Source organism: Bathycoccus prasinos (assembly GCF_002220235.1).
Source record: "Bathycoccus prasinos genomic : Chromosome_6".
NCBI lineage: Eukaryota > Viridiplantae > Chlorophyta > Mamiellophyceae > Mamiellales > Bathycoccaceae > Bathycoccus > Bathycoccus prasinos.
In genome coordinates this window covers 388,703-412,415 of record NC_024003.1, presented here as the reverse complement: position 1 = coordinate 412,415, position 23,713 = coordinate 388,703, and the positions used below count along the sequence as shown (strand labels likewise).

The 23,713-nt window shown below is 49.5% G+C and overlaps 10 protein-coding genes across 10 annotated transcripts; 5 read left to right on the top strand and 5 right to left on the bottom strand.

Annotated features, from left to right (window-relative positions):
• Positions 1–270: 270 nt before the first annotated feature.
• Bathy06g02280 (predicted protein) lies at positions 271–6,855 on the top strand (the record flags this gene model as incomplete). The annotated part of the gene is made up of 1 exon (XM_007512338.1): positions 271–6,855. One exon carries the CDS (start codon positions 271–273, stop codon positions 6,853–6,855), a length of 6,585 nt encoding a protein of 2,194 aa, XP_007512400.1.
• A 71-nt stretch (positions 6,856–6,926) lies between these two features.
• On the bottom strand, positions 6,927–7,616 carry Bathy06g02270 (predicted protein; the record flags this gene model as incomplete). The annotated part of the gene is made up of 1 exon (XM_007512767.1): positions 6,927–7,616. One exon carries the CDS (start codon positions 7,614–7,616, stop codon positions 6,927–6,929), a length of 690 nt encoding a protein of 229 aa, XP_007512829.1.
• Positions 7,617–7,823: 207 nt separating this feature from the next.
• Positions 7,824–9,404, bottom strand: Bathy06g02260 (amidase, hydantoinase/carbamoylase family; the record flags this gene model as incomplete). The annotated part of the gene is made up of 1 exon (XM_007512660.1): positions 7,824–9,404. The coding sequence occupies one exon, from the start codon at positions 9,402–9,404 to the stop codon at positions 7,824–7,826; it is 1,581 nt and encodes a 526-aa protein (XP_007512722.1).
• A 529-nt stretch (positions 9,405–9,933) lies between these two features.
• On the top strand, positions 9,934–11,439 carry Bathy06g02250 (predicted protein; the record flags this gene model as incomplete). Its single annotated transcript, XM_007512310.1, has 2 exons — positions 9,934–10,197; positions 10,342–11,439. 2 exons carry the CDS (start codon positions 9,934–9,936, stop codon positions 11,437–11,439), a joined length of 1,362 nt encoding a protein of 453 aa, XP_007512372.1.
• Positions 11,440–11,586: 147 nt separating this feature from the next.
• On the bottom strand, positions 11,587–14,337 carry Bathy06g02240 (predicted protein; the record flags this gene model as incomplete). Its single annotated transcript, XM_007512557.1, has 1 exon — positions 11,587–14,337. One exon carries the CDS (start codon positions 14,335–14,337, stop codon positions 11,587–11,589), a length of 2,751 nt encoding a protein of 916 aa, XP_007512619.1.
• An 864-nt stretch (positions 14,338–15,201) lies between these two features.
• On the top strand, positions 15,202–15,705 carry Bathy06g02230 (unknown protein; the record flags this gene model as incomplete). Its single annotated transcript, XM_007512442.1, has 1 exon — positions 15,202–15,705. One exon carries the CDS (start codon positions 15,202–15,204, stop codon positions 15,703–15,705), a length of 504 nt encoding a protein of 167 aa, XP_007512504.1.
• Positions 15,706–15,956: 251 nt separating this feature from the next.
• Bathy06g02220 (predicted protein) lies at positions 15,957–16,838 on the top strand (the record flags this gene model as incomplete). Its single annotated transcript, XM_007512604.1, has 1 exon — positions 15,957–16,838. One exon carries the CDS (start codon positions 15,957–15,959, stop codon positions 16,836–16,838), a length of 882 nt encoding a protein of 293 aa, XP_007512666.1.
• A 115-nt stretch (positions 16,839–16,953) lies between these two features.
• Positions 16,954–19,314, bottom strand: Bathy06g02210 (starch branching enzyme II; the record flags this gene model as incomplete). The annotated part of the gene is made up of 1 exon (XM_007512374.1): positions 16,954–19,314. One exon carries the CDS (start codon positions 19,312–19,314, stop codon positions 16,954–16,956), a length of 2,361 nt encoding a protein of 786 aa, XP_007512436.1.
• Positions 19,315–20,559: 1,245 nt separating this feature from the next.
• Bathy06g02200 (cycloartenol synthase) lies at positions 20,560–22,890 on the top strand (the record flags this gene model as incomplete). The annotated part of the gene is made up of 1 exon (XM_007512486.1): positions 20,560–22,890. One exon carries the CDS (start codon positions 20,560–20,562, stop codon positions 22,888–22,890), a length of 2,331 nt encoding a protein of 776 aa, XP_007512548.1.
• A 55-nt stretch (positions 22,891–22,945) lies between these two features.
• Positions 22,946–23,630, bottom strand: Bathy06g02190 (predicted protein; the record flags this gene model as incomplete). The annotated part of the gene is made up of 2 exons (XM_007512324.1): positions 22,946–22,948; positions 22,989–23,630. The coding sequence occupies 2 exons, from the start codon at positions 23,628–23,630 to the stop codon at positions 22,946–22,948; spliced, it is 645 nt and encodes a 214-aa protein (XP_007512386.1).
• Positions 23,631–23,713: the final 83 nt, after the last annotated feature.

Below are 23,713 nucleotides of genomic sequence, written 5' to 3'. Positions count from 1 at the left end.
TATCTTCTCTCCTCGTCGCTTCGCGCGTTTTAGAGCAAAGTTCTTTATTCAAGAGCGCACCAACTCTCAAGCGTTCGTCAAACGAAAGAAAAAAGAAAAACTAATATTTTTAGCGAAAATAAAAATCCAGCCGTTTTTTCTTCTTTTTTTCATGCGTGCGTGAGATATTTTTTCTCCTTTTTTCTTCATAAAAAATTGCTCTTTTCTCCGTGTTGTGCCTTTGTTTTGCCTCAACATCATCCTCCTCGTCGAGACGACATAACGGAAACTATGAGCGGAGGAATAACAAACGAAGAAGAGCAGCGCGAGTGCGCGCAACTCGACGTCGCGTTAACGAGACTCTCTTTACTCGAGGACTCGAAACTGGAGAAGACTTTATCGAAACTTTTGCCGATGGTGCTCGCGCAACTGTCCTCGACGCACGCGAGGACGAAAACGAAAACGGTGGAGTTGTTGACGCACGTGAACAAACGAACGAACGGTTTGAAAGAGATTGAGTTCCCGTTGGAGGGGGTGATTGAGGTGGTGTTAGGGAAAAGCGGTCGAGAGAACGGATTGGTGAGGACGTTCGGGATGATGTACGCGAAGAAAGCGTTTGAACGGAGCAAAGCGTCGCACGAGACGAAACGACGGTCGGCGGAGAGATTGTTGGAGGCACTTTTCAGTGCGGATGGAGGGATAGAGGACGAGAAGACGGTGCAAGAGGTGATGAGAGTGGCGGTGGATGTCATCGGCGAAGAGAACGTGAAAGAACGATGGTCGATTGGGAACAGCGCGAAGTGGATGTCCAACGCGCGAACGAGGAAACGGTTTTTGCGACACGTTTTAGCGACGGCGCAATACCAACCGAATTTGGCAAAGACGACGAGCGGGAGTGGTGTGGACGTGGAGTTGGCGAGTGCGGAGATGCGAAGAGCGAGAGAGCAGGCGTTTGTGAGCGGCGTAGCGAGGTTGGCTGGGAACGCGATTCCGTCGGGCGGTGCGGCGGCGCCGGCGGACGAAGAAGACGAAAACAGACCGGGACCCGGATTGAGCGAAAGTTTAATGAAGGAGATTTTAGGCGACGTCGCGGTGAGCGATAAGGAGGCGCGAATGAAAGCGCGAGAGTCTGCATCGAGTTCTAGCGCCGGTCGATGGCGCATGGGTGTCGATTTAAAGTCTTTAGCGGAACGAAAGAAAGCTCTTTTGGAATTTTTAGCCGAGGCGTGCGTGTACGAGGAAGACAAAAAGGAAAACGAAACAACCGGAGGAGGAGAAGAAGAAGATGAAAATGCCATGCAAGTGGAATTACTGAGGACGGTGAAGAAATATATCGTATCTGCGGAAGAACTCTTTCCGATCGCGTTAGCGGTGGCATGCGACGCGTCCGAGGCGTGTCGTTCATACGGCGAGACGGTTTTAAAGAAACGGTGCGGCGTGGACGGCGCGCATCCGGATTTAGACGCCGATAACGAAGCGTTCATAACGCACCAACTTCGATGGTTTCTTGGCGATAGCGAGGATGTTCCTAGAGAAATCCGAGTGCAGCCGGCGAGCGATGAAATTCGGTCCAATATTTTGCGTCGCGTTTTATCGCGTTCGCAACGCAGCGCGAACTTGTTCCCGCAAAACGTCGAGATTGTTTCGTCGTCTTTGAATAATCCGCGTTCGAAGCAATTGAGAGCGTCCGGGATGGAATTTTCCGCGTGGGTTTTACGGAACGCCGAGAAAGACATTCTTGAAAAAGCCGCACCAAAACTTCTCGAGACGTGTTTGATAACTCTCGATACTTTAGAAACGTCCTCACCGGCTACTATGACGACATCGGAACGAATCCGCGCCATGGAATTGAAAGGTTTCTGTTTTCAATCGCTCGGGCATCTCATCGAACGCGCGCCAGAGTTGATCAAGGCTTCGCAAGATATGATGATGGCAGAGAGTGCTTCTTCAAAGAGCAGCATCGACTCGGTCGAGTTCCTCAAGCGCGTTCTTACCGAGATTGAAAACGAATACGATTCACACACTCGAAGTTCTATCGTTGAGTGTGGACGCGCGTTGTTGCGCGCGTGCGAAGAGGATTCCATCGTCAAAGAGGGTGAAAAATTAGCCATGGAATACGTCGTCGCGGAAGTTTTAGAACGTTATGCCTCTACTACTTTCGCATCATCAGATGCGAATTATTCGGATGCCACTGGTGAGGGTAAAGCTACGCCGCCGGGCGCGAAATCGGCGTTACTTCTCGCGCTCCGATTCGCCGGGAGTGAAAATTGTTTCCGATTCGATTCAGTTGCCGTGCGTTTCGCGTGCGCGTTGAACTGCGCGCGTCCTGAGCTGGACATTCGCGATGCCGCTCGCTCGGCGCTCATTTTACGAAAGGAAGGGGAAATGGATGGATATTCAACCGTTGCGCGCATGCTCGATCGAGCGGAATCAAAGAATACGCTCCTCGCGAAAGATCCGCAAAGAGAAGATGACCAATCGCCGCTTCCGGAAAAGGTGATGTTTGCGCTCTTGAAGTTTCTTCGACAAAGTCGTCGATTTCATATGAACAGAGGTGCCGACGATGCTAGCACCAGCGCAAGTTATCGACGATTCTTGAAGCACTGTTTGCTTAGGACGAGTGGACCGAGACTCGCCTCGCTCGCCTTGATTGAACTTCGCGATGTTCTGTTTTCGGCGCACAAAGCGGAAGGTTCTTCTTCTATGGCGAACGAGAAGGATAATTATCAATACTACCTTCGCGCCGCAAAATTTTTCTCCGCTACGGACGACGCGATCACGCGAAAGGCATCTGCAAATCTAATAGGGGCTATGTTAAAATTGAACTCGTTCACAGAGAGCGACGTCGAGGCACTCGTTTCCGGTTTCTTGGAGACCGCTTCAAAAGCAGTCGCTTTGAACGAAAGCGACGCGGCGGCAGCCTCTAACTTACGCGCGGAGCTTGCCGACGGTGCTTTGAGATCTTTGAGTGCGTTGATAGCTACGGCAACCAAAGAAATGAAGTCTGCGAGCATGTTTACACCAGAACGCTACGAGTTAGCGAAGTCCATTTTTCGTAAGGCTGTACTCAACGTGCCCCGAACAGACGCGCCTTCGAAAGAAGTCATGCTAGGTATTTCAGGATGCGAGTGTTTGGGAACATTGTTCACTTCGAACAATAACTTCGTCATATCGCACGATGATATTGCTGCGCTGTCGCAAGCCATGGATCGCGCAGCGGCTGCACCGAAAGTTGCCGCCTCGGCCGCTTTTGCCGCCGGATGTGCGCTTCGCCGCGGCGCCACGATCGCAACATCGCTCGATGCCGCGAAACCACTCGTTGAGAAAGTTTTCTCATTACTCACGGTAAAGAAAGACGACGTTCGATTTGCAGTAGCGGATTCTATAAAGTTCGGGTTTTATGGCGAATCTGATCTCGTTTTGAGCACCGATATTGCGAGCGAGGATGGCGGCGACGCGAGTTTGACGCCGTTTGTCCGCGACATTGACCGCGAGGTTGATGAGTTATTTGAATCGCCAAAAGAGCCAAATTCTGATTCTATGGATATTGGCACTGAAGCGACAACACCCTCTGTGAAAATAGGTAATGGTGAAGAGTCAACAGACGCTACCGTTGGTAACCGAAACGCTCTTCGCGAAATAATATTAAAATATCTATTCGACGACGACGGTAAGGAAGGAGAGTCCAAAGTAGGGTTCTTGTTTAGTTCACGCGAAGAGATTCGGTGTGGCGCAACGGCTGTGCTCTGTTCTCTTGTGAATCCGTCCATTTCCTCTGCATCCATAGTTTCGGACGACGCGGTTGATGCGAACGACGAGGACTCGAACGCGAAGAAAGGCACGAAAATAAACACCATCCCTTTGCTCGAGTCCCGTTTCGATGACGCGCACGAAGCGCTCTTAGCGGCACTCGGCGATACGAATACTACCACCCAAGAAATGGCCTCAACTGGTTTATCCGCGTTATACGATCGAGGAGACGAAGCGAGCAAAGCGACTTTGCTCGAAAATCTCACCAAAGCTTTGAGTGGTGAAACGAGCAATAAAGGCAAGAAACGCGCGATGTCGAAAGTCGAGGACGATACGGTTGTTTTCCAAGACGGTTTAAACTTGACTGGCGACGACGCGTTGAAAGCGAAAGCGAAAGAAAAGAAGACATTGACTAGTGACAATGGTGGTGGTGGTGGTGGTGGTGGCAATGCAGGCGATTCTATGTTGAGCACGTACAAAGAACTCTGTTCGGTCGTGTCTGATATCGGACAACCCGACTTGTTGTATAAATTCATGGAGATTTCGAACCACCAGAAGAAAGTTAATCGCGCCGCCTCTGCGGGTGCTGGTATCGCTAGAATTGCAAAGAAAGCGGGCATGTCGTTATCCGCGCACAGCGAACAACTCGCACCTCGATTATATCGGTTGCGGAAGGACGTCAATTTAAACATGCGAGAAACCGCCGAGGCGGCGTGGCAAACCCTTGTCGCGGCTGAGAAAGAGAAGAAAAGTGATGATGACAATAAAATGGTTGTCGCTTCTGATTTATCGGTGAAAATGTTCGATCAAATTTGCGAACGTCTCCTTCTCGATTGCTCTTCGCGCGAATGGCGCGTGCGTCAATCCGCCGCGGAAGCATTGGCAGAGTTGTTCTCGAGCGGCGGTGCAGGCAAGACGTTTGATATCGTAGAGAAAAAACTCGCAGAGGCATGGACGATTGCGTTTAGAGTTGCAGATGATATTAAAGAAACCGTTCGAATTCGAGGGATGATGTTTGTGAAGACGTTGCGGTCGTTATCGTTACGATTGACTGATGCCAATCAAATAGGGGAATCGTTAGCTTCCTCCACGAGGGACGAAAAGAGAAACGTCGCAAAGAAGGCGTGCATTTTGATCCTTCCTCAACTTTTCGAGAAAGGATTAAAATCGGACTCCTCTGTCGCGAGAGAGCTTTCGTTATTCGTCGCGTGCGAAATCCTGAAGAAAGCTCCCGCGGAAGCTTTGAAACCGCACTGCGTGACCGCAGTGGAAGCGCTATTAGAGGCTCTATCCACGTTTGAGGATACGCGATTGAATTATTACGAACAAAGAGTTACCGCGATGTTCGGAAATGACACCGACGCTAACGGAAATAACTCTGTCGTTGAGAACTTTCAAAACGCGCGCGTGCAAGCCAGCTCGAACTCGATTATTTCGGATGCTCTGGACGCGTTCATTCAACACGTCGATTTAGAAGAGACGAAATTGTTAGCTCCGGTGTTTACGAACATTTTCAAGAAAGGGTTAGGTTTGAACACAAAGGTTGGTGCGGGTCGGTTTTGCGTTCGCTTATGCGCGAGACGACCAGATGCAGCGAAAGGCTTTTTTGCCGGTAAGATTTGTGAAGCGTTACTCGCGTCGCCAGATGTTCTGAACGGCGTGTCCTCTGGTGGCGCGTCTTCAAAAATCGTCTTCCGTCAATACTGCCAAACATTCGCGACGTGTTTACGTTTTGCTACGCTTAAACGTCAAGAAAAAACAATCGCAGACGTCTTGAAACTCGCCAACGACGACAGCAGCAACTGTTCGAACCGCGAAGCAGCGGCTGAAATCATCTCTGAAATGGCCAAAGATTCTCGAGGCGTCGAGTGCTTGAAAGACTTCGAGGATGAGTTACTTCCGTTGGCATATTTTGGAACGTTCGATGAAAACGCATCCGTCGCAAAGTGTTGGGAGAGCGCCTGGGAAGAGTTGAGCGGCGGTGGTGCCGGCGCCGCCGGAGGAGGTTCCGCCATCGGCAAACATTTTCCAAATCTTTGGAATTCTTTCTTGAAGCCACACTTGGAAGGTACAAACTATTCGCTCAAATCGCGAGCGGCGAGAACGGTATCGGCGGCGATGCAAAGTACGAGTTTCAGTACCAAAGATGCGTCGATAAACAATACGGACGAGATGAATGCAAACAAAGAAAAGATGATACGCGACATGTTAGAAGTGCTCTCTAACGAGCTGCGCTCGAATCGCGCGTTTAAAGGGAAGAATGATTTGGCAATTGCGTTAGGGAACGTGTTGAAAGCGATGATTTCCATGGCGATGGTTGAAAAAAATGGAAGTAATAAAGACGCGTCGTTCGAAGCCTTGAATCGTTTAACAAAGTGCGTCGAGAGCAAAGACGACGGTTTCGCCGCGGCTGGAGTGCAGGCGCTGAAGAGTTCCCTCGAACAGTTAGTGGCGAGCGGTCCAGGTGAGGAGGAAAACGTCGCGCCGGCGTCGTTCGTGAAGGATGCAAAGTTTCAGAGTTTCGTCGAGGCGCTCGTTTCGAGTCTTACTGCACGCGTGAGCAGTGGCGTTGATGGTCGTGATGCTGGAATGGGAGATACAAATAACGAGGAAAACGACGAAATGGAAATGGATGGTCCCGACGCAGAGATGGAACGCTTCGAGAAGAACAAATCGAAATCGGCGTTCACGGAACGCGCCATGGAATGTTTAAGCGTCGTCGGTGAGCTCAAAGACGTTGCCTCCTCGGACGTGCACTCCGCGCTTTACCGCGTCGCCATCGAACATTCTGCGCTCGGCAAGCCGTGGCAAACCCGAGTCTCCTCATTTCGAATGTTCCGAGGTCTGTTCACCTCCTCTAAATCATCATCAAACGTCGGAGGAGAAAAATATAACGACGAGTTTTTGCGAATTTCGAGCGAAGCGTTGAGCGAAGTCGGTAACAGCGCGCCAGCGGCGTTGAGAATTGAAACAATCAAAGCAGTTGGAGCACTGCTTTCGCGAGCGAAAATGGAATCGAGTTTGAGTAAACTCAAGGAATCGTGTGAATCGATGATCAAACTCGCTTTGGAGGATCGATCGCCGGACGTCCGACGAGAAGCGGCGAGCGTTTTTGCGCTCGTGTAAGAAGAAAATGTAAAATAGAAGCTTGAGGGACTAGTGTGCTAAGTATTAAAACAATTAAAATCTCTCCTTCTTTAGTATCCAATCGCACCAGTCGCCCCTGGCGTCGCCACGTTCACGTCGCCTCTCCCCACGAACAACAAAATACCCGCCACCGTCAACAACAACAAAATCGCGTTCCACACCGCGCCTTGCACGGCGAACATCGTCCCCGTCGCCAACATCCGACTCACTTCCACCTTATCGTCCTCAGTCAATCCAACCGCGTTATCCGTCAACGAACTCGTCACTCTGTCCTCCCCTCGCTCTAACCAAAATTGTTCCTCTTCCGCTTTATCTAACCTCAAATCGTTCAGCATCAACAAAACTTTCTCCCTGCGTTTCTCCTCGTCTTCGTTCTCCTCCTGCAACCTCTTCTCCGCCAGCATATCTTGAAAGCTTTGCAACAATTTCAAATCGTTCTTCGCTCCTGCCACGTATCGACGTATTAACGGGAGTTTCATGTTCATCTGCGTCAAATCGGAGACGTATTTCTTACACGAGGCAATTTGCGTTTGGTTTTCTTCTTCCGAGAGGAGCGCTTTCGTTTCCCAAACGCCTTTAGTAAAGCGCGTTGATTTTCTTCTTTGTCTTCTTGTTTTCCCCGACGACGACGTGGCAGCGAAGCCGACGCAAATACTTCGACTTCGGCATCTTGAAGAAGCGATATAAGTCGTTGTCGTCGTCGCCGTCTTTGCCGTCGCGAGTATCGCAGATGTCCTCATCGTCGTCGTCATCGAAGTAGTTTGTTTGCGTTTCTTTTATATTGGTTTTCGATTAGTGCGATTTTTTGTGACAGAAGAGAAATCGAAGTCGCAAAAGAAGTACGAGACGATGATGGGTTTACGGGAGAATTATGTACTGGATCGACAGCGTCACGCGGCCTGCATGCCTCTGTCACATTTTACGAGTTACGCGTGTATAAATTTGAATCACAACTCGTCGTTCGGTTCTGGCGGGTCTGTTTTTGCGTTGTTGTTCTCTTCGTCGTCCTCCGAAATGAAAAAAGGAAGCTTCACGTGTTCCTGGTTCACGTCCTCGTGGTCTTCGACGATCGGCCTCTCTCTCGAAAGTTTTGCCATCGTCAGCGCTAACGTCTCGACGCCTTTACGCATTTGATCTTCCGTGGAATGCTCGTCCGGGCGGTGCGAGTAGCCTTTGAAGCACGGGATGAAAATCATTCCAACGTTTGAACACGCTTTGGCGATGAATAACGTGTCGTGGTAGGCTCTCGAGACCATGCGCTTTTGGGTATGTCCCAAGTGCGACGCGGCGAGTTCTGCCGCGCTCATTGCGCTGTCGCCAGACGTGGCAGGATCGTCTTTGTTGATCATGCGTACGTTTACTCTCACTCTTTGTTCCGAGGCGACTTTATTGGCCGTGGATATAATCTGCTCCACCACGAGATCTCGGCGTTTCAAATCTATATCTCTCACGTCAATCTCCAAAACCGCGCTTCGCGGGACCGAGTTAATCGCGTTTGGTTTCACCGTGAACCCGCCGACTGTAGCAACCGTATCCACGCTCCCAGAATGTTTCGCGAATTCCTCCACGGCCACGGCCAACTTAGACCCAGCGACGACCGCGTCGTTCCTCAGGTGCATCAACTGCGCTCCCGCGTGCCCTCCGTCGCCTTCAAACGTTATCTCCAACGCTGCCGGCGCGGCAATAGCCGTAACTACTCCAATATCCAAATTTTCGTGTTCCAACTCTGGGCCTTGTTCAATGTGTAGCTCCACGAACGAATAATAGTGCGAATCCATCGGCATCAACGAACATTGCTCAACCATCTCCTTCGCCGTGCGCGCTCTCTCATTCTTCTCTCCTCGCCATTTGCTCCCGTACCCAGCTTGCGTCGCGGCATCAAAAAACGACGTCGACGCGTTCAACACGTCCGGTAAAGTTTCCAATTTCTCCGCGTCTAAAACCCCACCCATCGCTCTCGACCCAGAACACGCCATCCCGAACCTGCTCGGCTCTTCGCTGTTGAACATAACCGCTTCGAGATGTCGCCTCGGTTGAAACTTGGCCCGTTTCAAAGCTCCCAACGCTTCAATCGCGCCTAATACCCCGTACACTCCGTCGTACTTCCCACTCAAAGGAATCGCGTCCGTGTGCGACCCAGACCCGACCACGTGGCCTCCTCCTTTCTGCGATTTTTCAACCCCTTCCAAGCGGCCAAAAATGCTCCCCATGGCGTCTTCTCTGACCTTCAACCCATTCTTCTTCATCAAGTTTTTCACGTACGCTCTCGCTTCCAAGTCTTCTTTCGAGTACACCAGCCTCGTCACGCCTTTGAGTTCGTCCTCACTGCTCGAGAATTTCGACAGCGCGTCGATGTGCGGCGTGATCGGTTCGATCTGTAATTTCGAGCGCAATTCGGACAAATATTTGTTGTCCGATTCTTTCCCGGAATTCGCATTCGCTGATGCGAAAGAAAAAGAACCAACCCCAAAAGCGAAAAAGAGAAAGAACAGCAAGAAAAACCGAAGAAAAAGAGTCGTCGTCGTCATATTTGTGTTTCTCGTTTATATATCGCGCGTGTGCTGCGGTATTTCCTCGTTTGGTAAAAGAGCGTTCGAATGTGATGCTCTTTTGTCTGTGGTGTTGTCTCAAAAATTTTCGTCTCCCTTTTTTTTGTACAACCTCTCTTTTTTGCGAAAAACGCTCTCGTTTTGTGCCCATATCTTCCACGTTTGCGAATAAATATCGCTGAAAATGCACGCAAAGATACATACCGCTACGAGTGTTCTGTGTGTTCATTTTCAGTTCTCGTTTCATCTCGATGAAGAAGTTACGCACGCATTGAGCGCTCGAAAAGCTGTTGTTTTTTTGGTGTATTTTCAACCACCTCCATTTGGGTAAAAAAAAGCAGGTTTTAAAAAAAACCTACGAAAAGGTTTGACGGCTGAGAAAAGAGCAGAACGAGACACACACGCCACTTTTTTTTCCTCGCTCATCAAACTCGAGCAACACGCCCGCGTTTATATATATATATATATATATATATACATCACACACACAAGTTTGAATCCTCCAATCATGTTTTCGATGACAACCAGCACCTCGTCTCTTTTGGGCAAACAGCTTTCCTCGTCGTCCTCGAAGCACCTCACGAAGGAACAACCGAAACGACACGATAAAATCAACGTCAAAGTCGCCGCGATGTCGAACGTTTCCCGAAATCCAAACATGGCGCAACTTCGCGCGGGATATTTGTTCCCGGAAATCGCGCGGATCCGCAACGCGCACTTGGAGAAAAACCCGGACGCGAAGATTATTAGTTTAGGGATCGGGGATACGACCGTACGTTTCTGTTTTGTCTTCTTTGCGTTCTTTGATTTAATTTTATCCGATTGATTTTTGATTACGTGTCGTGTGTCTCTCGTGTGTGTGTTCGATGTTGTTGCGAAAAACTCACATCTCTCTCTCTCTCTCTCTCATTAACAGGAACCAATCCCAGCGCCGATCGTGTCGGGCATGGCCAACGCGGCTTTGGCGTTAGGTACGGTCGCCGGGTACGAAAAGACCGGCGGTTACGGCTCCGAGGCTGGACAACAACCTCTGAGAGACCTCATCGTGAAGCGCTTTTACAGCGAGAAGACGAAGATAAACGCGAGTGAGATTTTCGTTTCGGACGGGTCGAAGTGCGACATTTCGAGAATGCAACAAATGTTTGGTCCGGGGAGAAAAGTTGCGGTGCAAGATCCGGCGTATCCAGCGTACGTGGATTCGTCTGTCATCAACGGGCACTGCACGGGCTACGACGAAAAAACGAAACGATACGAAAACATCGTCTACATGGAGTGCGTGCCGGGCAACGACTTTTTTCCAAACTTGGAAGCTGCGAAGGACGCGGACATCATCTTCTTTTGCTCGCCAAATAACCCGACTGGGGCGGCGGCGACTAGAGCGCAATGCAAAGAGTTGGTCGATTTCGCGAACAAGAACGGTCAAATTGTCATTTACGATGCGGCGTATGCGTTTTACATCGAAAATCCGGATTGTCCAAAGACGATTTACGAAATTGAAGGCTCGGAGACGTGTTGCATCGAGAGTTGCTCGTTCTCCAAGTACGCCGGATTCACGGGTTTGCGATTAGGCTGGACGGTCGTTCCGGAAGCGTTGAAGTTTGCGGACGGTTCTTCAGTCAGATTCGACTGGAACAGGTGCATGTGCACGGCCTTCAACGGTGCCTCCAACGTCGCGCAAGGCGGCGGCTTGGCGGCGTTGTCCGACGAAGGGTGGAAGTCTATGCAAGAAACGGTCGGTTTCTATAAGGAAAATGCGAAAATGTTGAAGAAGACGTTCGAAGAGTTGGGTTTTAAAGTGTATGGAGCCGTCGATGCGCCGTACGTGTGGGTCGACTTTGACGGAAGAGACTCGTGGGAAGTCTTCACGGAAATTTTGACCAAGACGGATATCGTCACCACACCGGGCGCTGGTTTTGGGCCAACCGGGGATGGTTTCGTCCGCATGTCCGCGTTTTGCCACAGAGACAACTTGGAAACTGCGATTGAGCGTTTGAAGAAGGAGTTCGCGAAGTAAAAAAAATCAAAAATCGTCGTTTGGTGTTGATTATGTTTTTATTATGAATAGATAAATAGATTTATTAATACACACAACAGTGGTACCTAGGTACAAAGCTTAATAATTGTCAAATACAAACGTCACGTAAAAGATATCTCAACCTTTTCATGATCGCTGTTGCGCCTGCGCCGCTTTTGCCGCCAACTCGCGCTCTTTATTCTTCGCGTGGAGCATGGCGAGTTCTCGAACTCGGTCCAACATAGCTCTCGGGATTTCTCGTTTCTTGTCGCCGCCGGACTTACCAGCGGTTTCTCGGCCAGACGGCGTCGGTAACGTTGCGATTCGAAGCAAGTTGCGCCACTTATCCTTCAAATCAACCGCGGTGCGATGTTCAATTTCCGGAAACCCAAGCTTTTTAATATCGGCCCATTTACCGCCGCCGCATCTGGAGACGCCTTCAATCAAAGCCTGAGCTTCGTCTAATCCCCACGGGTTGTGATGTTTCGAACGTCGAGGACCGCCTTGAGGGTTCGGTTCACGACCACGCGCGGCGGTGGTTCCGGTTGATTTCGTATTTGTACCGCCAATCGCGTGACCCAAAGCGCTCGTTTGGAATCCTTCCGATAAGCCACTGGACGACAGCGACTTCGTATCGCTGTCTACGTTCTTCCGGCCGCGCTTATTCGGTGCGTTTTCCGAACCAGATCTCGCCATCGCGCTCGACAAGTTGCGTTTACCAACCATTTTGTTGTTGGTATTCGCGGTAGATTTAGAACCGCCCGCTTGTTTGCTGCGCTTCTTTTCGTCCACCTTTGCAATGGTGTATTCACCGAGATCATCAAACATCTTGCCTGTTGCTTTCATTTTACTCTTACTGTCGCCACGTATCGATTTGTTTGAAGCAGGACGCATCGTCGTTAACGTCGCCAACGATGATGACGATTTGTTATTACTTTTTGTACTGCCCTTGGTGTTCGACGCTCCTTTCAAATTTGTCTTCTTCCCAGAAATCGCGCGAGAAGGCGCCACCTTCTCGTGCTTGGGCGGTTGCCCTCTTTGCGCGCGTCGACCGTTCACGAGCATTCCCGGCATGATTTCTCCACCGACGCTGCCTCTGCCCATACTTCCTATAATCAAAGGTCGACCGACGCGGTGGTTGTTCGTATTCTCGCCCAAATCGTCTTCTAAATCGTCAATCAAACGTTCTTTATCTTCGTAATCGGCTTCGTAAACCTCTTCGTCCGACAGATCGTTCGAGATGTCAATATCGCTGTCGCTCTCTTCCGCGTTGTTATCCAATTTTTCTCGCGATCCGTCGGCTTCTTCGTCGTAGGAGGAGTTGTCTGAACCGCTCGTTTTTCTAGTGCTATTGCTTTTATTATTCGTATTTCGCCCGCTGGAACGTCGGCGTCTACCTCTACCTGAAGCGAGCTGTTCGCCCTCATCGCTACCTTCGTTGCTCTTCCCTTGCGTCGCTGCGGGATCAAACAGTCTAAACGAATCATCCGAACCAGGTCTGGCGCTTAAAAGCTCCGGTTCAATTTGGAACTGCTGATCATACAACGAGTCATCGATGGTGTTGATAGTATTCATCGCCTTGCCGTTCGCGCCAAACGTCTTAGCATTCGTACCATCGTTCACGTCGATGTTACCAGAAGCCGATTTATGCATCGCCGCGTTACTAGCGCCCGCGTGATTTGGCGGTTTAAACAAAGGTGCAACTGGTGGAACGAAGAGATTATCACACTCGGAGAGCAGATTTGCGTTCTTCGTTTCCTCTTCGTCCGGGATGATCAAATCGTCACCGCTGCTCGAATCGTTTCGTTTCGGTGCACGCACTGGATTCCTTTGTTTTCTACCTCCTTGTCTCCCCGAGCTGTTCGAGTTATCGTTTGACGAGTTGTTGTTATTGTTGTTGACTTTGCTGTTGTTGTTAGAGACTAATTTTGCATTTTTGTCTCCTTCTTGTTTTTGTTTGTTATTTCTTCCTTCTTGACGACGCCCATCTTCCAGCTCACTGTACCTTCCGCCGGTATCGCCATCACAATTTCTATTAAGATCCGAAGAATAAGCGGTCTTGCTCTTCTTTCTCGGCGAGGCGACAACCATGGGTTGTTTCTCCGCGCCAAAATCGCACAACAAATCGTTTTCGTTCATCTCCGCGGCGTTTTCGTTGGTGCCGTTTTCTTTGATGATCATCATCTTCTCGTCTCCGGAGGTTTTTAGGTTGTTGATTTTGTTCTTCGTGTTGTTATCGTCGCTTCCATCACCACTTCCACCACTTCCGCTCGGATTTTTAACGCCTCGCTGCTGCTGAGAACGCAATAACTTGGACTCGTTGGACTCCGAGAGTTTGTTCGAGTCGTCGTTGGAGCCTGAATCTTGTTTTTCCGTCGCAGCAGCGGCGGTGGCATCGTTGCTCCCGCCTTTACCTCCACTCGATTCTTTGTTTCTCTCTTCCATCATCATTTCTTTATCTTTTTTGTTATTTTTATTCTCGTTTATAGTATTATTATTATTATTATTCCCCGTCATCTCTTTCGCTTCTCGTTGTTCCGTCCTCGTGACCATCTTCCCGACCGCGGCGTTACCCAACCTGGACGGCGGCTGCGCTCCACCTCCTCTCACTGCGAGCGACCCAAGAGCGGCATCTTTCTTTTCTTCGTCCTCACCAGTCAAAATCTCTCTCTCCAAATCCACCAACTCGGAGTCTTGGTCGTACTTCTCTCGAATCATCCGTTCGTCGATTTCGCTCGCTCGTTGCAAGTCGCCGCTCGAATCGAATTTGATCGAGTTATAAAATCGTTCGCGCCCTGGCGCGCTGGTGTTAAACGCCGGTGGAGCGGTGGGTGATTTATATTTGTTGTTGTTTTCGTTCGCGCTGGTGGTGGTTTTATTCGTCGTATTCGCCCCCATCTTGTGATAAATTTTTTCTTTTCCTCTTTACTGTGAGACTCAAAATATCTCCCAATAAATATCCCGTTTTTTCTCGAGTGAGTCAGAAGGACTCCCTTTTTGGTAATTACGACGATTCGGTCCTTTTTACGCGCGCTTACTTTCGTGTCGATGAAACGCTTTTTCGCGAAGCACAGAACCACTCGAGCTGGGATCGAATGGATGCGATGGAATGCAAGGCGCGTCGAAGATCTTTTTTTATGAAGGGTTTCGGAAGCGCGCGCTTAAGGTTTCTTCCTCGTACTCCCGGATGTGAAAATTCAACGGCAAAAGCTCCTCTCTTTTGGCTTATAAAAAGTGCTACAATTCCGCTTTTTTGCCTCGAGAAATTTCGATCGCGCGCTCTCCCACAATTCCTCCGAACACTCTCTCTCGCGACCAATGAAACCAAGATGTGCGCGAGAATTCGAGCGCACGAGGTAGTAAAAGATTTCTTTTCGCACCGCTTTCGTGATTTTATGCGCGCCACTTCTCTTCTCGACGCGTAGTTTTGTTCTCTTTGATGATGATGCGCAAAGAACGAACAGTTATATGTACAAAATGTATTGAAGGAAGAACGAACAAGAAATTCTCTTTTGCTCAAAATTCAAAAACCCTAAATATCTGCGCTTTTGAAACTCCTCCATGAAAAACTTTGACAGAGCAAAGAGCACAAGAGGGGATAAAAAGAAGAGAGAGAAAGGACGAGACTTTTCGGTTCGTTTGCAGGTGTAGAGGCGCATTTATATACATAATCAACGAACGCGCGGTCAGAGCGACTCCTTTTTTGGAAGTTTGAGAAGGAGTTTGAGAAAATACTTTATATCTTCTCTGTGTGTATAAAGAATGTCATCATCATCCGAGGCAGTCGCATCAATCGGGGGAAAAGTAGCGCATCGTTTGCAGGTGTTTTTTAGCAACCGCCACGTGGTTGGCCGAGTCGTTCGACCGGCGGACGGGCACATCGTCGCTTCGGCGTCCACGTTAGAGGATAGGACGAGGATCGCGAGGAGGAAGATAGGAGACGAAGAAAATAATAATAGTAATAGTAGTAGCACTGATGATGAGAACAAGAGCAACCCAACAGAACAAAAAGCAGAGGGAAGAGAAAGACTCGCGTCGACGTCGGATAAAAGCGCGTGTAAACACATCGGGAAACTCTTAGCCGAACGATTGAAGAAAATCCAGTTAGATGCGATCAATTTCGAAGGCTTACAATCGAGCACGTCGAAAAAGAACGAAAAATACAGCGGGCGACGCGCGAGTTTCCAGCCGAAGAGGAAACGGTTCGGCGGGAAGCTCTCCGCGCTTCTGGAAAGTTTAAAAGAAAACGGCGTTGAAATTCACTAGGTAGAGAAGAAGAATTAAAAGAAGAATTACTTAAGCATCATCGTTTACGGTTACAGCTGTGCGTTTCCCTCCTTTCTCGCTTTTTCTCTCTCTTTCGATGGCGTTTGTCAGGCGTGTGCGTTGGTCCTTTTTCCCTCTCCTCTCGAAAGCTCTTGAACAGAATGGAATCGACACAAAAAATCATCTCTTCACGCGCAGCCCTTTGCGTGTAAACGAGAGAACGGAAGGAAGGCAGCAGCGATACGAAGAAAATGAACGAGTTCGAAGAGCTCGCGACGGAAAAGTCCAAGGAGAAGCACAAGAGAGAAAAAAAATTGAAGAAGGAGAAGAAGACGAAACGTGAGCGAGAAGAGGACGACGGCGCCGACGGCGAAGATGAAAGAAGAAAGAAACGAAAAGAGAAGAAGAGAGATAAAAACGATGATGATAAAAAGACAAACAACAACGACAAGAAGAACGGGGAAATGCACACGTTGTTTTTCGGTCAAATGCCGTTCGATACGAAAGCGAAGGATATCGCGCCGTGGTTGAAAGCGAACTTGAACAGACAAGGATGTGGACGAGATGTTGGGCAAATTCGAATGGCTGGAGGCGACGGCGAAGGGACGCCGGGGAAGCAGAAAAAGTTTAAAGGGTTTGCGTTCGTGGATTTTACCACCGCGAAAGCGGCGAAGAAAGCGATGAAGTTGCACGATACTCTGTTCAGAGGCAGACCGGTGACGGTGGAGAGATGCGAACGTAAGACGTATCAAGAACCGAAGTCGGTGAGACGCGCGAAAAAGGAGGAAGGGAAAGAAGTGAACACGAAAGAGGAAGGGAAAACGAAAAGAGAAGGATTGAAAGTGTTGACTGCACCAGATGATGTGGAGGTGGTGATTAAGCACGCGTGCGAGAATAGCGAAGGGACGTTGAGGGAGAGCGATTTCGACGATCGATTGAAGTCGTTTTTGGGTTTGCTTCCGAGAGACGTGTGCGAGAAAGCGGCGAACGAAATTCGCAAGTTCACGACGAATAAGAATAAGAAAGAGGTTAAGAATAAAGGAGCGTTTTATATGGGGATTGTGAGGAAGATTTCAAACGCGTGTTGGCAGAAAAAAGCGGCGAAGGATAGCATGGAAGAAAAGATAGAATAGATCTGAGTGATATGGAGTATTACAACAATATTAGTCCCTTTTGTTAATAAAAGTATATTTTTGCCGCGCTGTTTGTTCGTGTGCAAGTGAATGTATGTGTGTTTCTATTGTTTTTTTATACGTGTTCGTTGGAGACTTCGACGACTCTGGAAACGTACTCTTCTCCGTACGTGTACCCCACTCTTTCGATATCTTCTTCCAAAGCAAAAACAGCAACCGTTCTAGACGGGATGTACGCTTGGAAACTCGCCGGGCGACCGTTGTGCGCGGTAGAGTCTGCGAAGTAGCTGCCGTCGTGGTGCGTGGACAAGTTGTCCCAACCGCCAAACTCGGGGTTGTCCGAACTCAACACCAACTTATACTTACCAGCTTTCTTGCAACCGATGCGGTAGTCCGAGTACGAGTTGACTGGGTGCCAGTTGAAGACAAAAACGCAATCGCCTCTTTCGAACGCAATCATCTTGTCGCCGTCGTCTTTCAAGCTCGTGTATTGGTGGTCGCTCGCCATGTATTTGAAGAAACCAGCGACGCGGTTCATCTTCGCGTCAAACGCTTCCAAGAATTTGTATCTCAAGTGGTCTGTTTCAGGTAAATCAAAGCGTCTGCGGCACAAGTGGTAGGAGTTACCGTTACCCGGGATGAATTCACCGGTCGAGGCTTCCACGCGGTCGCCTCTGGGAAAATCAATCCACTCCGGGTGACCGAACTCGTTGCCCATAAAGTTCAAGTAGCCTTCGCCGCCCAAACCCATGGTGAACTGACGAATCAACTTGTGCAAAGCGATACCTCTGGTAACGACCGGCGAATCCGGCGATAACGTGGACATGTTCGTGTACATTTCCGCGTCCATAAGCCAAAACGCCGTCGTTTTATCCCCGACCAACGCTTGATCGTGCGATTCCGCGTACGAGATGCACTTCTCGCCATATCGGCGGTTCTCCATGGTAAACACCAAGTTGCCCATTTCCCAGTTTTCGTCCGAACCCCATTCGGATAAGACTTCGACCCATTTATCCGCGATGGCCATTTGTAAGCGATAATCGAAACCTACACCACCTTCTTGCACCGGTCGGCACAACGTGGGCATACCGGAGACATCTTCTGCAATGGTCGTGACCTTACCGTCGTACAAAGTGTGCAACATATCGTTCGCCAAGGCCAAGTACACCATGGCGTCCACATCCGTGGCCATGCCAAAATATTCGTCGTAATTACCCGTAAACGCAACTTGTAAACCGTGGTGTTTGTACATCATAGACGTGACGCCATCGAAACGGAAACCGTCGAATTTGAACTCTTCCATCCAGTATCGCAAGTTGGACAACAAAAATCTCATGACTTCCCACTCGCCGTAGTTGAAGCATCGAGAATCCCACATCCAGTGGTAGCCTTGCGGTCCGCTATGGAAGTATTGTCCGTCGGAGCCGTCAAACATGTTGATACCATCGGTAACGTTCGAAGAAGAGTGCGAGTGAACCAAATCCATCAAAACAGAAATACCCATGGAGTGCGCTTTATCCACCAAATACTTCAACTCGTCTGGCGTACCGCATCGAGAGGAAACGCCAAAAAAGTTCGTCACGTGGTAACCAAAAGACGCGTAGTACGCGTGCTCTTGAATCGCCATTAACTGGACCGCGTTGTACCCTAAGTTTTTAATTCTCGGCAAAACCTCATCCGCGAAGGCGATGTAGGAGTTGATTTTCGGCTCTCTCGAGGACATGCCGACGTGCGCTTCGTAAATTCTCAACTCTTCCGGAGCATCCGGTCTCGACCATTTCATTTCGTATTGCTCTTCTTTCGGCGGATCGTAGTAAATGCCATCGAAAGGAATGTTCCCCGGCGCTTGCACGGCGAACTTGATCCACGCCGGAATCTTGTCGACCCATGAACCGTCTTGCGTTTCCAAATGAATCTTCACTCTCGAGCCGTGCGGGATACCCGGCGACCCGTCCGCATTCGGCGGTACCGTCACTTCAAACACACCAAAATCGTTTTTGGTCATCCAAACTCCGTTCGCGTCGGTGGCCCAGTTGTTGAAGTCGCCAAACAAGCACGCCGATTTCGCGTTCGGCGCCCACTCTCTGTACGTAATCTCTCCGGTTTCCTCGTTTCTGTTGAAACCCATCTTCTCGTAGCCTCTGGAGAAACCTTCAATCCCTCCTTCTTCGTTGTCTTCGATCGCTTGTCTCAAGTTTTTGAATTTATCCCATCTGTGGCCCAGGTGGCCTTTGTGGCCCGCCAACGTGCCGTCTACCGCGCAAACGCCGAAACCGTCGCCTTCCAACTGCGGGAACTTGAAGCCGCGGTGTCTCTTCGGATCCTCGGTCAATACCGGGACGCCAAACGCGGAAACGGCGCCAGATCCGGCCGATTTTGCCGGAGCAGCAGCAGCGACCGGCTTTGGCGCCGTCGCAACCGCCGTGGCGGCAGCCACGGTCTCCTCTTCAGCCGCTTCCTCCTCCTCCAAACTCATGCGAAGCTTCTCGTTCTCCTTGGCGAGTTCTTCAATAGCTTGCGCGATGTCGTCGAGATCGACGTCATCTTCCGAAGCTTTAACGACGACCGAAGATTGACGACGACCAAAAGCGCGAGACGTGGTCGATCCTCCTCGTTGCTTCTGTTGCTGCTGCGCGCGCGTCTGTGCCCGTGTTTTGTTGGATGAAGATTAGAAACACGAAAAGTCAGTCTTTGAACGCTCCTCTAAAAAGATTAATGGATATGCGTGCGAAATTCACTCGCGAGTGCGACCACTCGCGAACGCGCACACTCGCGCGAGTTGAGCGCGTTTCCTCCTTCCCATCTTCCTTCGCGTAAAAGTGAAGCCAAACCTCGCACACAACCACATCTACCTCTCTCAAATGCGTAAAACTCGCGCGCATTTAGGCGCAGAAAATATCCGCGAGAAGAAGAACAAGATGGAAAAGAATAAAAAAAAACGAAAGCGAGAGAGAAAAAAAAAAACAATCACGCACCGCGATGCTTCGCGAGGACAACGCCGACGCTTGGAACCCTTTCGCGAGAAGAGAGGCGGAGGACATGTTTATATTCTCTTCTTAAGAGAATAAAAGGGGTACTTTTCGACGTTCGCGTGTGCGGTAAGTGTGAGGAAATTCGAATAGATTTGAGTAACTGTCGCTTTCAGTGTATGGTCTCTTGTGCTTCTGTTCAGAGCCACTAGTTTTTTTGCGACGAGGTTCCCTAAAAACAACCTTTGAGAGAGCGAGCGAACGAGAACCAAAAAACGAAGACGAAACACGAAAAACAGATTAAATTTGGATCGATTGGGTATCACACAACGCCTGTGATATCATTGTGTATATGGTGCTTTTCTCCACTCCTGTGTGCTTGTGCACACGTTTTTCGCACACGCACGCACACAAACATATCTTTTTGTTCCTCTCTCGCTCGTAAACTTTATCCCTCCGAGGAATAACTTTTCATCCCGCGAAACTACAATCGAACAACAGTCGTCGCGGAGAACAACAACAAGAACTCTAGACAGAGAGCGCAGGAGACGAAGAGAAGTGTTAAAGCGCGCTTGCAGAAGAGAGATTGGATTTAGAATTACTTTTTCCCTATTGGAGTTTCTCTCTATCTATCTATCTATCTCTCGCGCGCGCAAAACAGATTCAAAGCACGGACGCGCACCAGATACCGAAGATATCGTTGTTACTTTATCCGTCGTGGTCGTCGTCGTCTTACAACAAATCGTAAAAAAATGTGGAAACTGGTCTGCTCGGAACCAAATTTGGATGCCGAGAAGAAACTGCACACGTTGAACGCACACGTCGGTCGGCAAACGTGGGCGTTCGACCCGAACGCGTCCGAAAAGGACATCGAGAAGCAAAACCAACGCAGGAAAGAGTTTCGAGAGAACAGGTTCGTTCAAAAGCACAGCAAAGATGCGCTGATGAGAGACGCGTTCGATGCGCGACGGGTAGAGAGGAAGAGAGAGAGGAAAACGACGCCGCCGAGCGCGGACGGCGCAGTCGCGGACGAATTCGCGGTCGAGAAGGAAACGAAACGGGCGCTCAAAGCGGGCGTGGAGTATTACCAAGGACAACAACATCCAGACGGACACTGGCCGTCGGATTACGGCGGACCGATGTTTCTCATGCCTGGATTAATCATTGCGATGAAAATTATGAAGAAAGAGAAAGAGATGTTACCGGCGCACGTGAAAGTGGAAATGAAACGGTACTTGGAAAATCACGTCAACGAAGATGGCGGCGTTGGGTTGCACATCGAAGGACACTCGACGATGTTCGGTTCAGTGTTGACGTACGTCGCGTTGCGGTGTTTAGGTGAAGAGCTCGAATCTTCGGAAACGTTGAGGAAGATGCAAGAGTGGATTAAAGTAAGAGGCGGGGCGACGAAAACGCCGAGTTGGGGTAAGTTTTGGTTAGCGATGTTGGGATGTTACGAGTGGAAAGGTTTAAATCCAATTCCTCCCGAGTGTTGGTTGCTTCCGTATTGGTTTCCAGCGCACCCGGGGAGATATTGGTGTCACTGTAGGATGGTGTATTTACCGATGTCGTATTTGTACGGCAAACGCGCGCAAATCGAAGCCGGGAACCCGGTCAGCGAGGCGCTGAAGTTGGAATTGTACTGTCAAGAGTACGACACGATTAACTGGAACAAAGCCAGGAATGAATGCGCGAACGAAGATTTATATTACCCGCATCCAATGTTGCAAGACGTGCTATGGGGCACGCTTTCAAAAGTCGAACCTATTTTACTCCGTTCGCCTTTGCGCAAATGGGCGAACAGAGAAGCGCTGAAGCACGTGGTGTACGAAGACGAAAACACGCGATACGTGGACATTGGTCCAGTCAACAAAGTGTTCAACTGTTTGTGCAGATACTTTAGCGGCGACGCAGAAGGCGTGGAGAAACACATGCCTCGATTTTGGGACTATTTATGGGTCGCCGAAGACGGTATGAAAATGCAGGGATACAACGGCAGTCAACTCTGGGATTGCGCGTTTGCGGTTCAAGCGATTGAAGCGACCGGGTTGGCAAAAAACTTCAACGAGTGTTTGCGCGACGCCGCTAAGTATATCGACGACAGTCAAGTTAGAGATGACGCGCCGGAACTGAAGAAATATTACCGACACATCTCCAAAGGCGCATGGCCGTTTAGCACTAGAGACCACGGATGGCCCATTTCAGATTGCTCCAGCGAAGGTTTAAAAGCCGCGCTATCGGTGATGGATATGGAAGATCAAGGTTTGATTAAAATTGACCCAAAAAACAAAATAGCAGTCGATCGATTAGCGGATTGCGTAAATGTGATTCTGAGTTATCAAAACACGCAAAGATTTGGGTTCAAGCCTCAAGGAAGCGGCGGATGGGCGACGTACGAAAACACTCGAGCCGGTAAGTGGGTAGAAATTTTAAACCCGGCGGAGACGTTCGGGGACATCATGATTGATTATCCGTACGTGGAGTGTTCGTCGGCATCTATCCAAGCGATTTCCAAGTTCGCTAAACGGTTTCCGGACCACCCGATTGTGCCCCGCATTGAAAAAGCGCGCAAAAGCGGCCGAAACTTTTTGAAGAGCATTCAAAAAGAAGACGGGAGCTGGTACGGTTCGTGGGCGATTTGTTTCACCTACGGCACGTGGTTTGGTGTTTTAGGTTTGATTGCGACCGGGTCGACGTATGACACGTGCCCACACTTGCGTAAAGCGGTGCAGTTTTTACTCTCCAAGCAACAAGAAACCACCGGCGGATGGGGCGAAAGCTATCTCTCGTGCGAAAAGAAAGTCTATCATCAACTCTACGAAAAAGACGGGAAAACCGAGTTTGCGCATTGCGTCAACACCTCGTGGGCTATGCTTGCCTTACTCGCCACCGGTCAAGAGAAGAGAGACGCCGCGCCGTTGCGCAAAGCCGCCGCGTGCTTGCTCAAAAAGCAACTCCCAGACGGCGATTGGCCGCAGGAAAATATCATGGGCGTATTCAACAACAACTGCATGATTACGTACGCAAACTATAAGAACATCTTCCCGCTGTGGGCGTTGGGTAAATTCGCAACAAAAGAATAATACTGACAATAATAATAATGATAATAATTAAAACCAATCAATCACAAATACCACTTCACTCGTTCGTCCGCTTTCAACTTCGCCATAATATTAATCACCTCTTCCCCATTCATCAAAACAACCGTCATGTTTGCGCTGCAATACTTTCCGTTTTTACTCAAGTTACTCGTCACGTTTTCCGGATGCACTTTCCTCCCGTCGCCCAACGTATCTTCCACGAGTTTCACCATGTCTCCAACAAACTCCGGCGAGTTAACTCCAATGGCTTGAAATTTTCGCTCGCTCGGGTACGTGTTCACTTTCTCGTCCAACTCGCGCCACTCTTCGGACGTGCCCGGTCCCATCACCGTATTCGATCCCCCGCCGCCGCCTAACGAAGCAGCCGACCCACCAGGCGGCGGATGTGCCGCATTCTCCACGATAACATCCGGCTGTTTCCTCTTGTTCTTCTTGACCAAATTTTCCCTTTTTGAGATTTTATCCAGAGCTTCGATCAGTTCGTTTTGCGGTTTCGATTCGTCCGTGTTGTCGTTCTCGTTCTTCGATGAAGAAGAGTCCGAGGACGCTCGAGGCGTCGTCGTCGTAAATTTCATCACCATCGCCCTTTTCCCGAAGATTTTGGAATGTGAAAAGCCTTTGAGCGTTTTGGACGACGAGTAAGACGACGAGTAAGAACTCGACGAAGACGACGAGTAAGACGTGGCCACGCGAATGGCGAGTTGTCTGGCGACCGAGTGCATTCTTGTTTTTTCTTCGTGTGTGTCGTTTGCGGTTGTGGAATTGTGTTGAATTTTATACAAATTTGGCTGCTCTTTGACGGTTG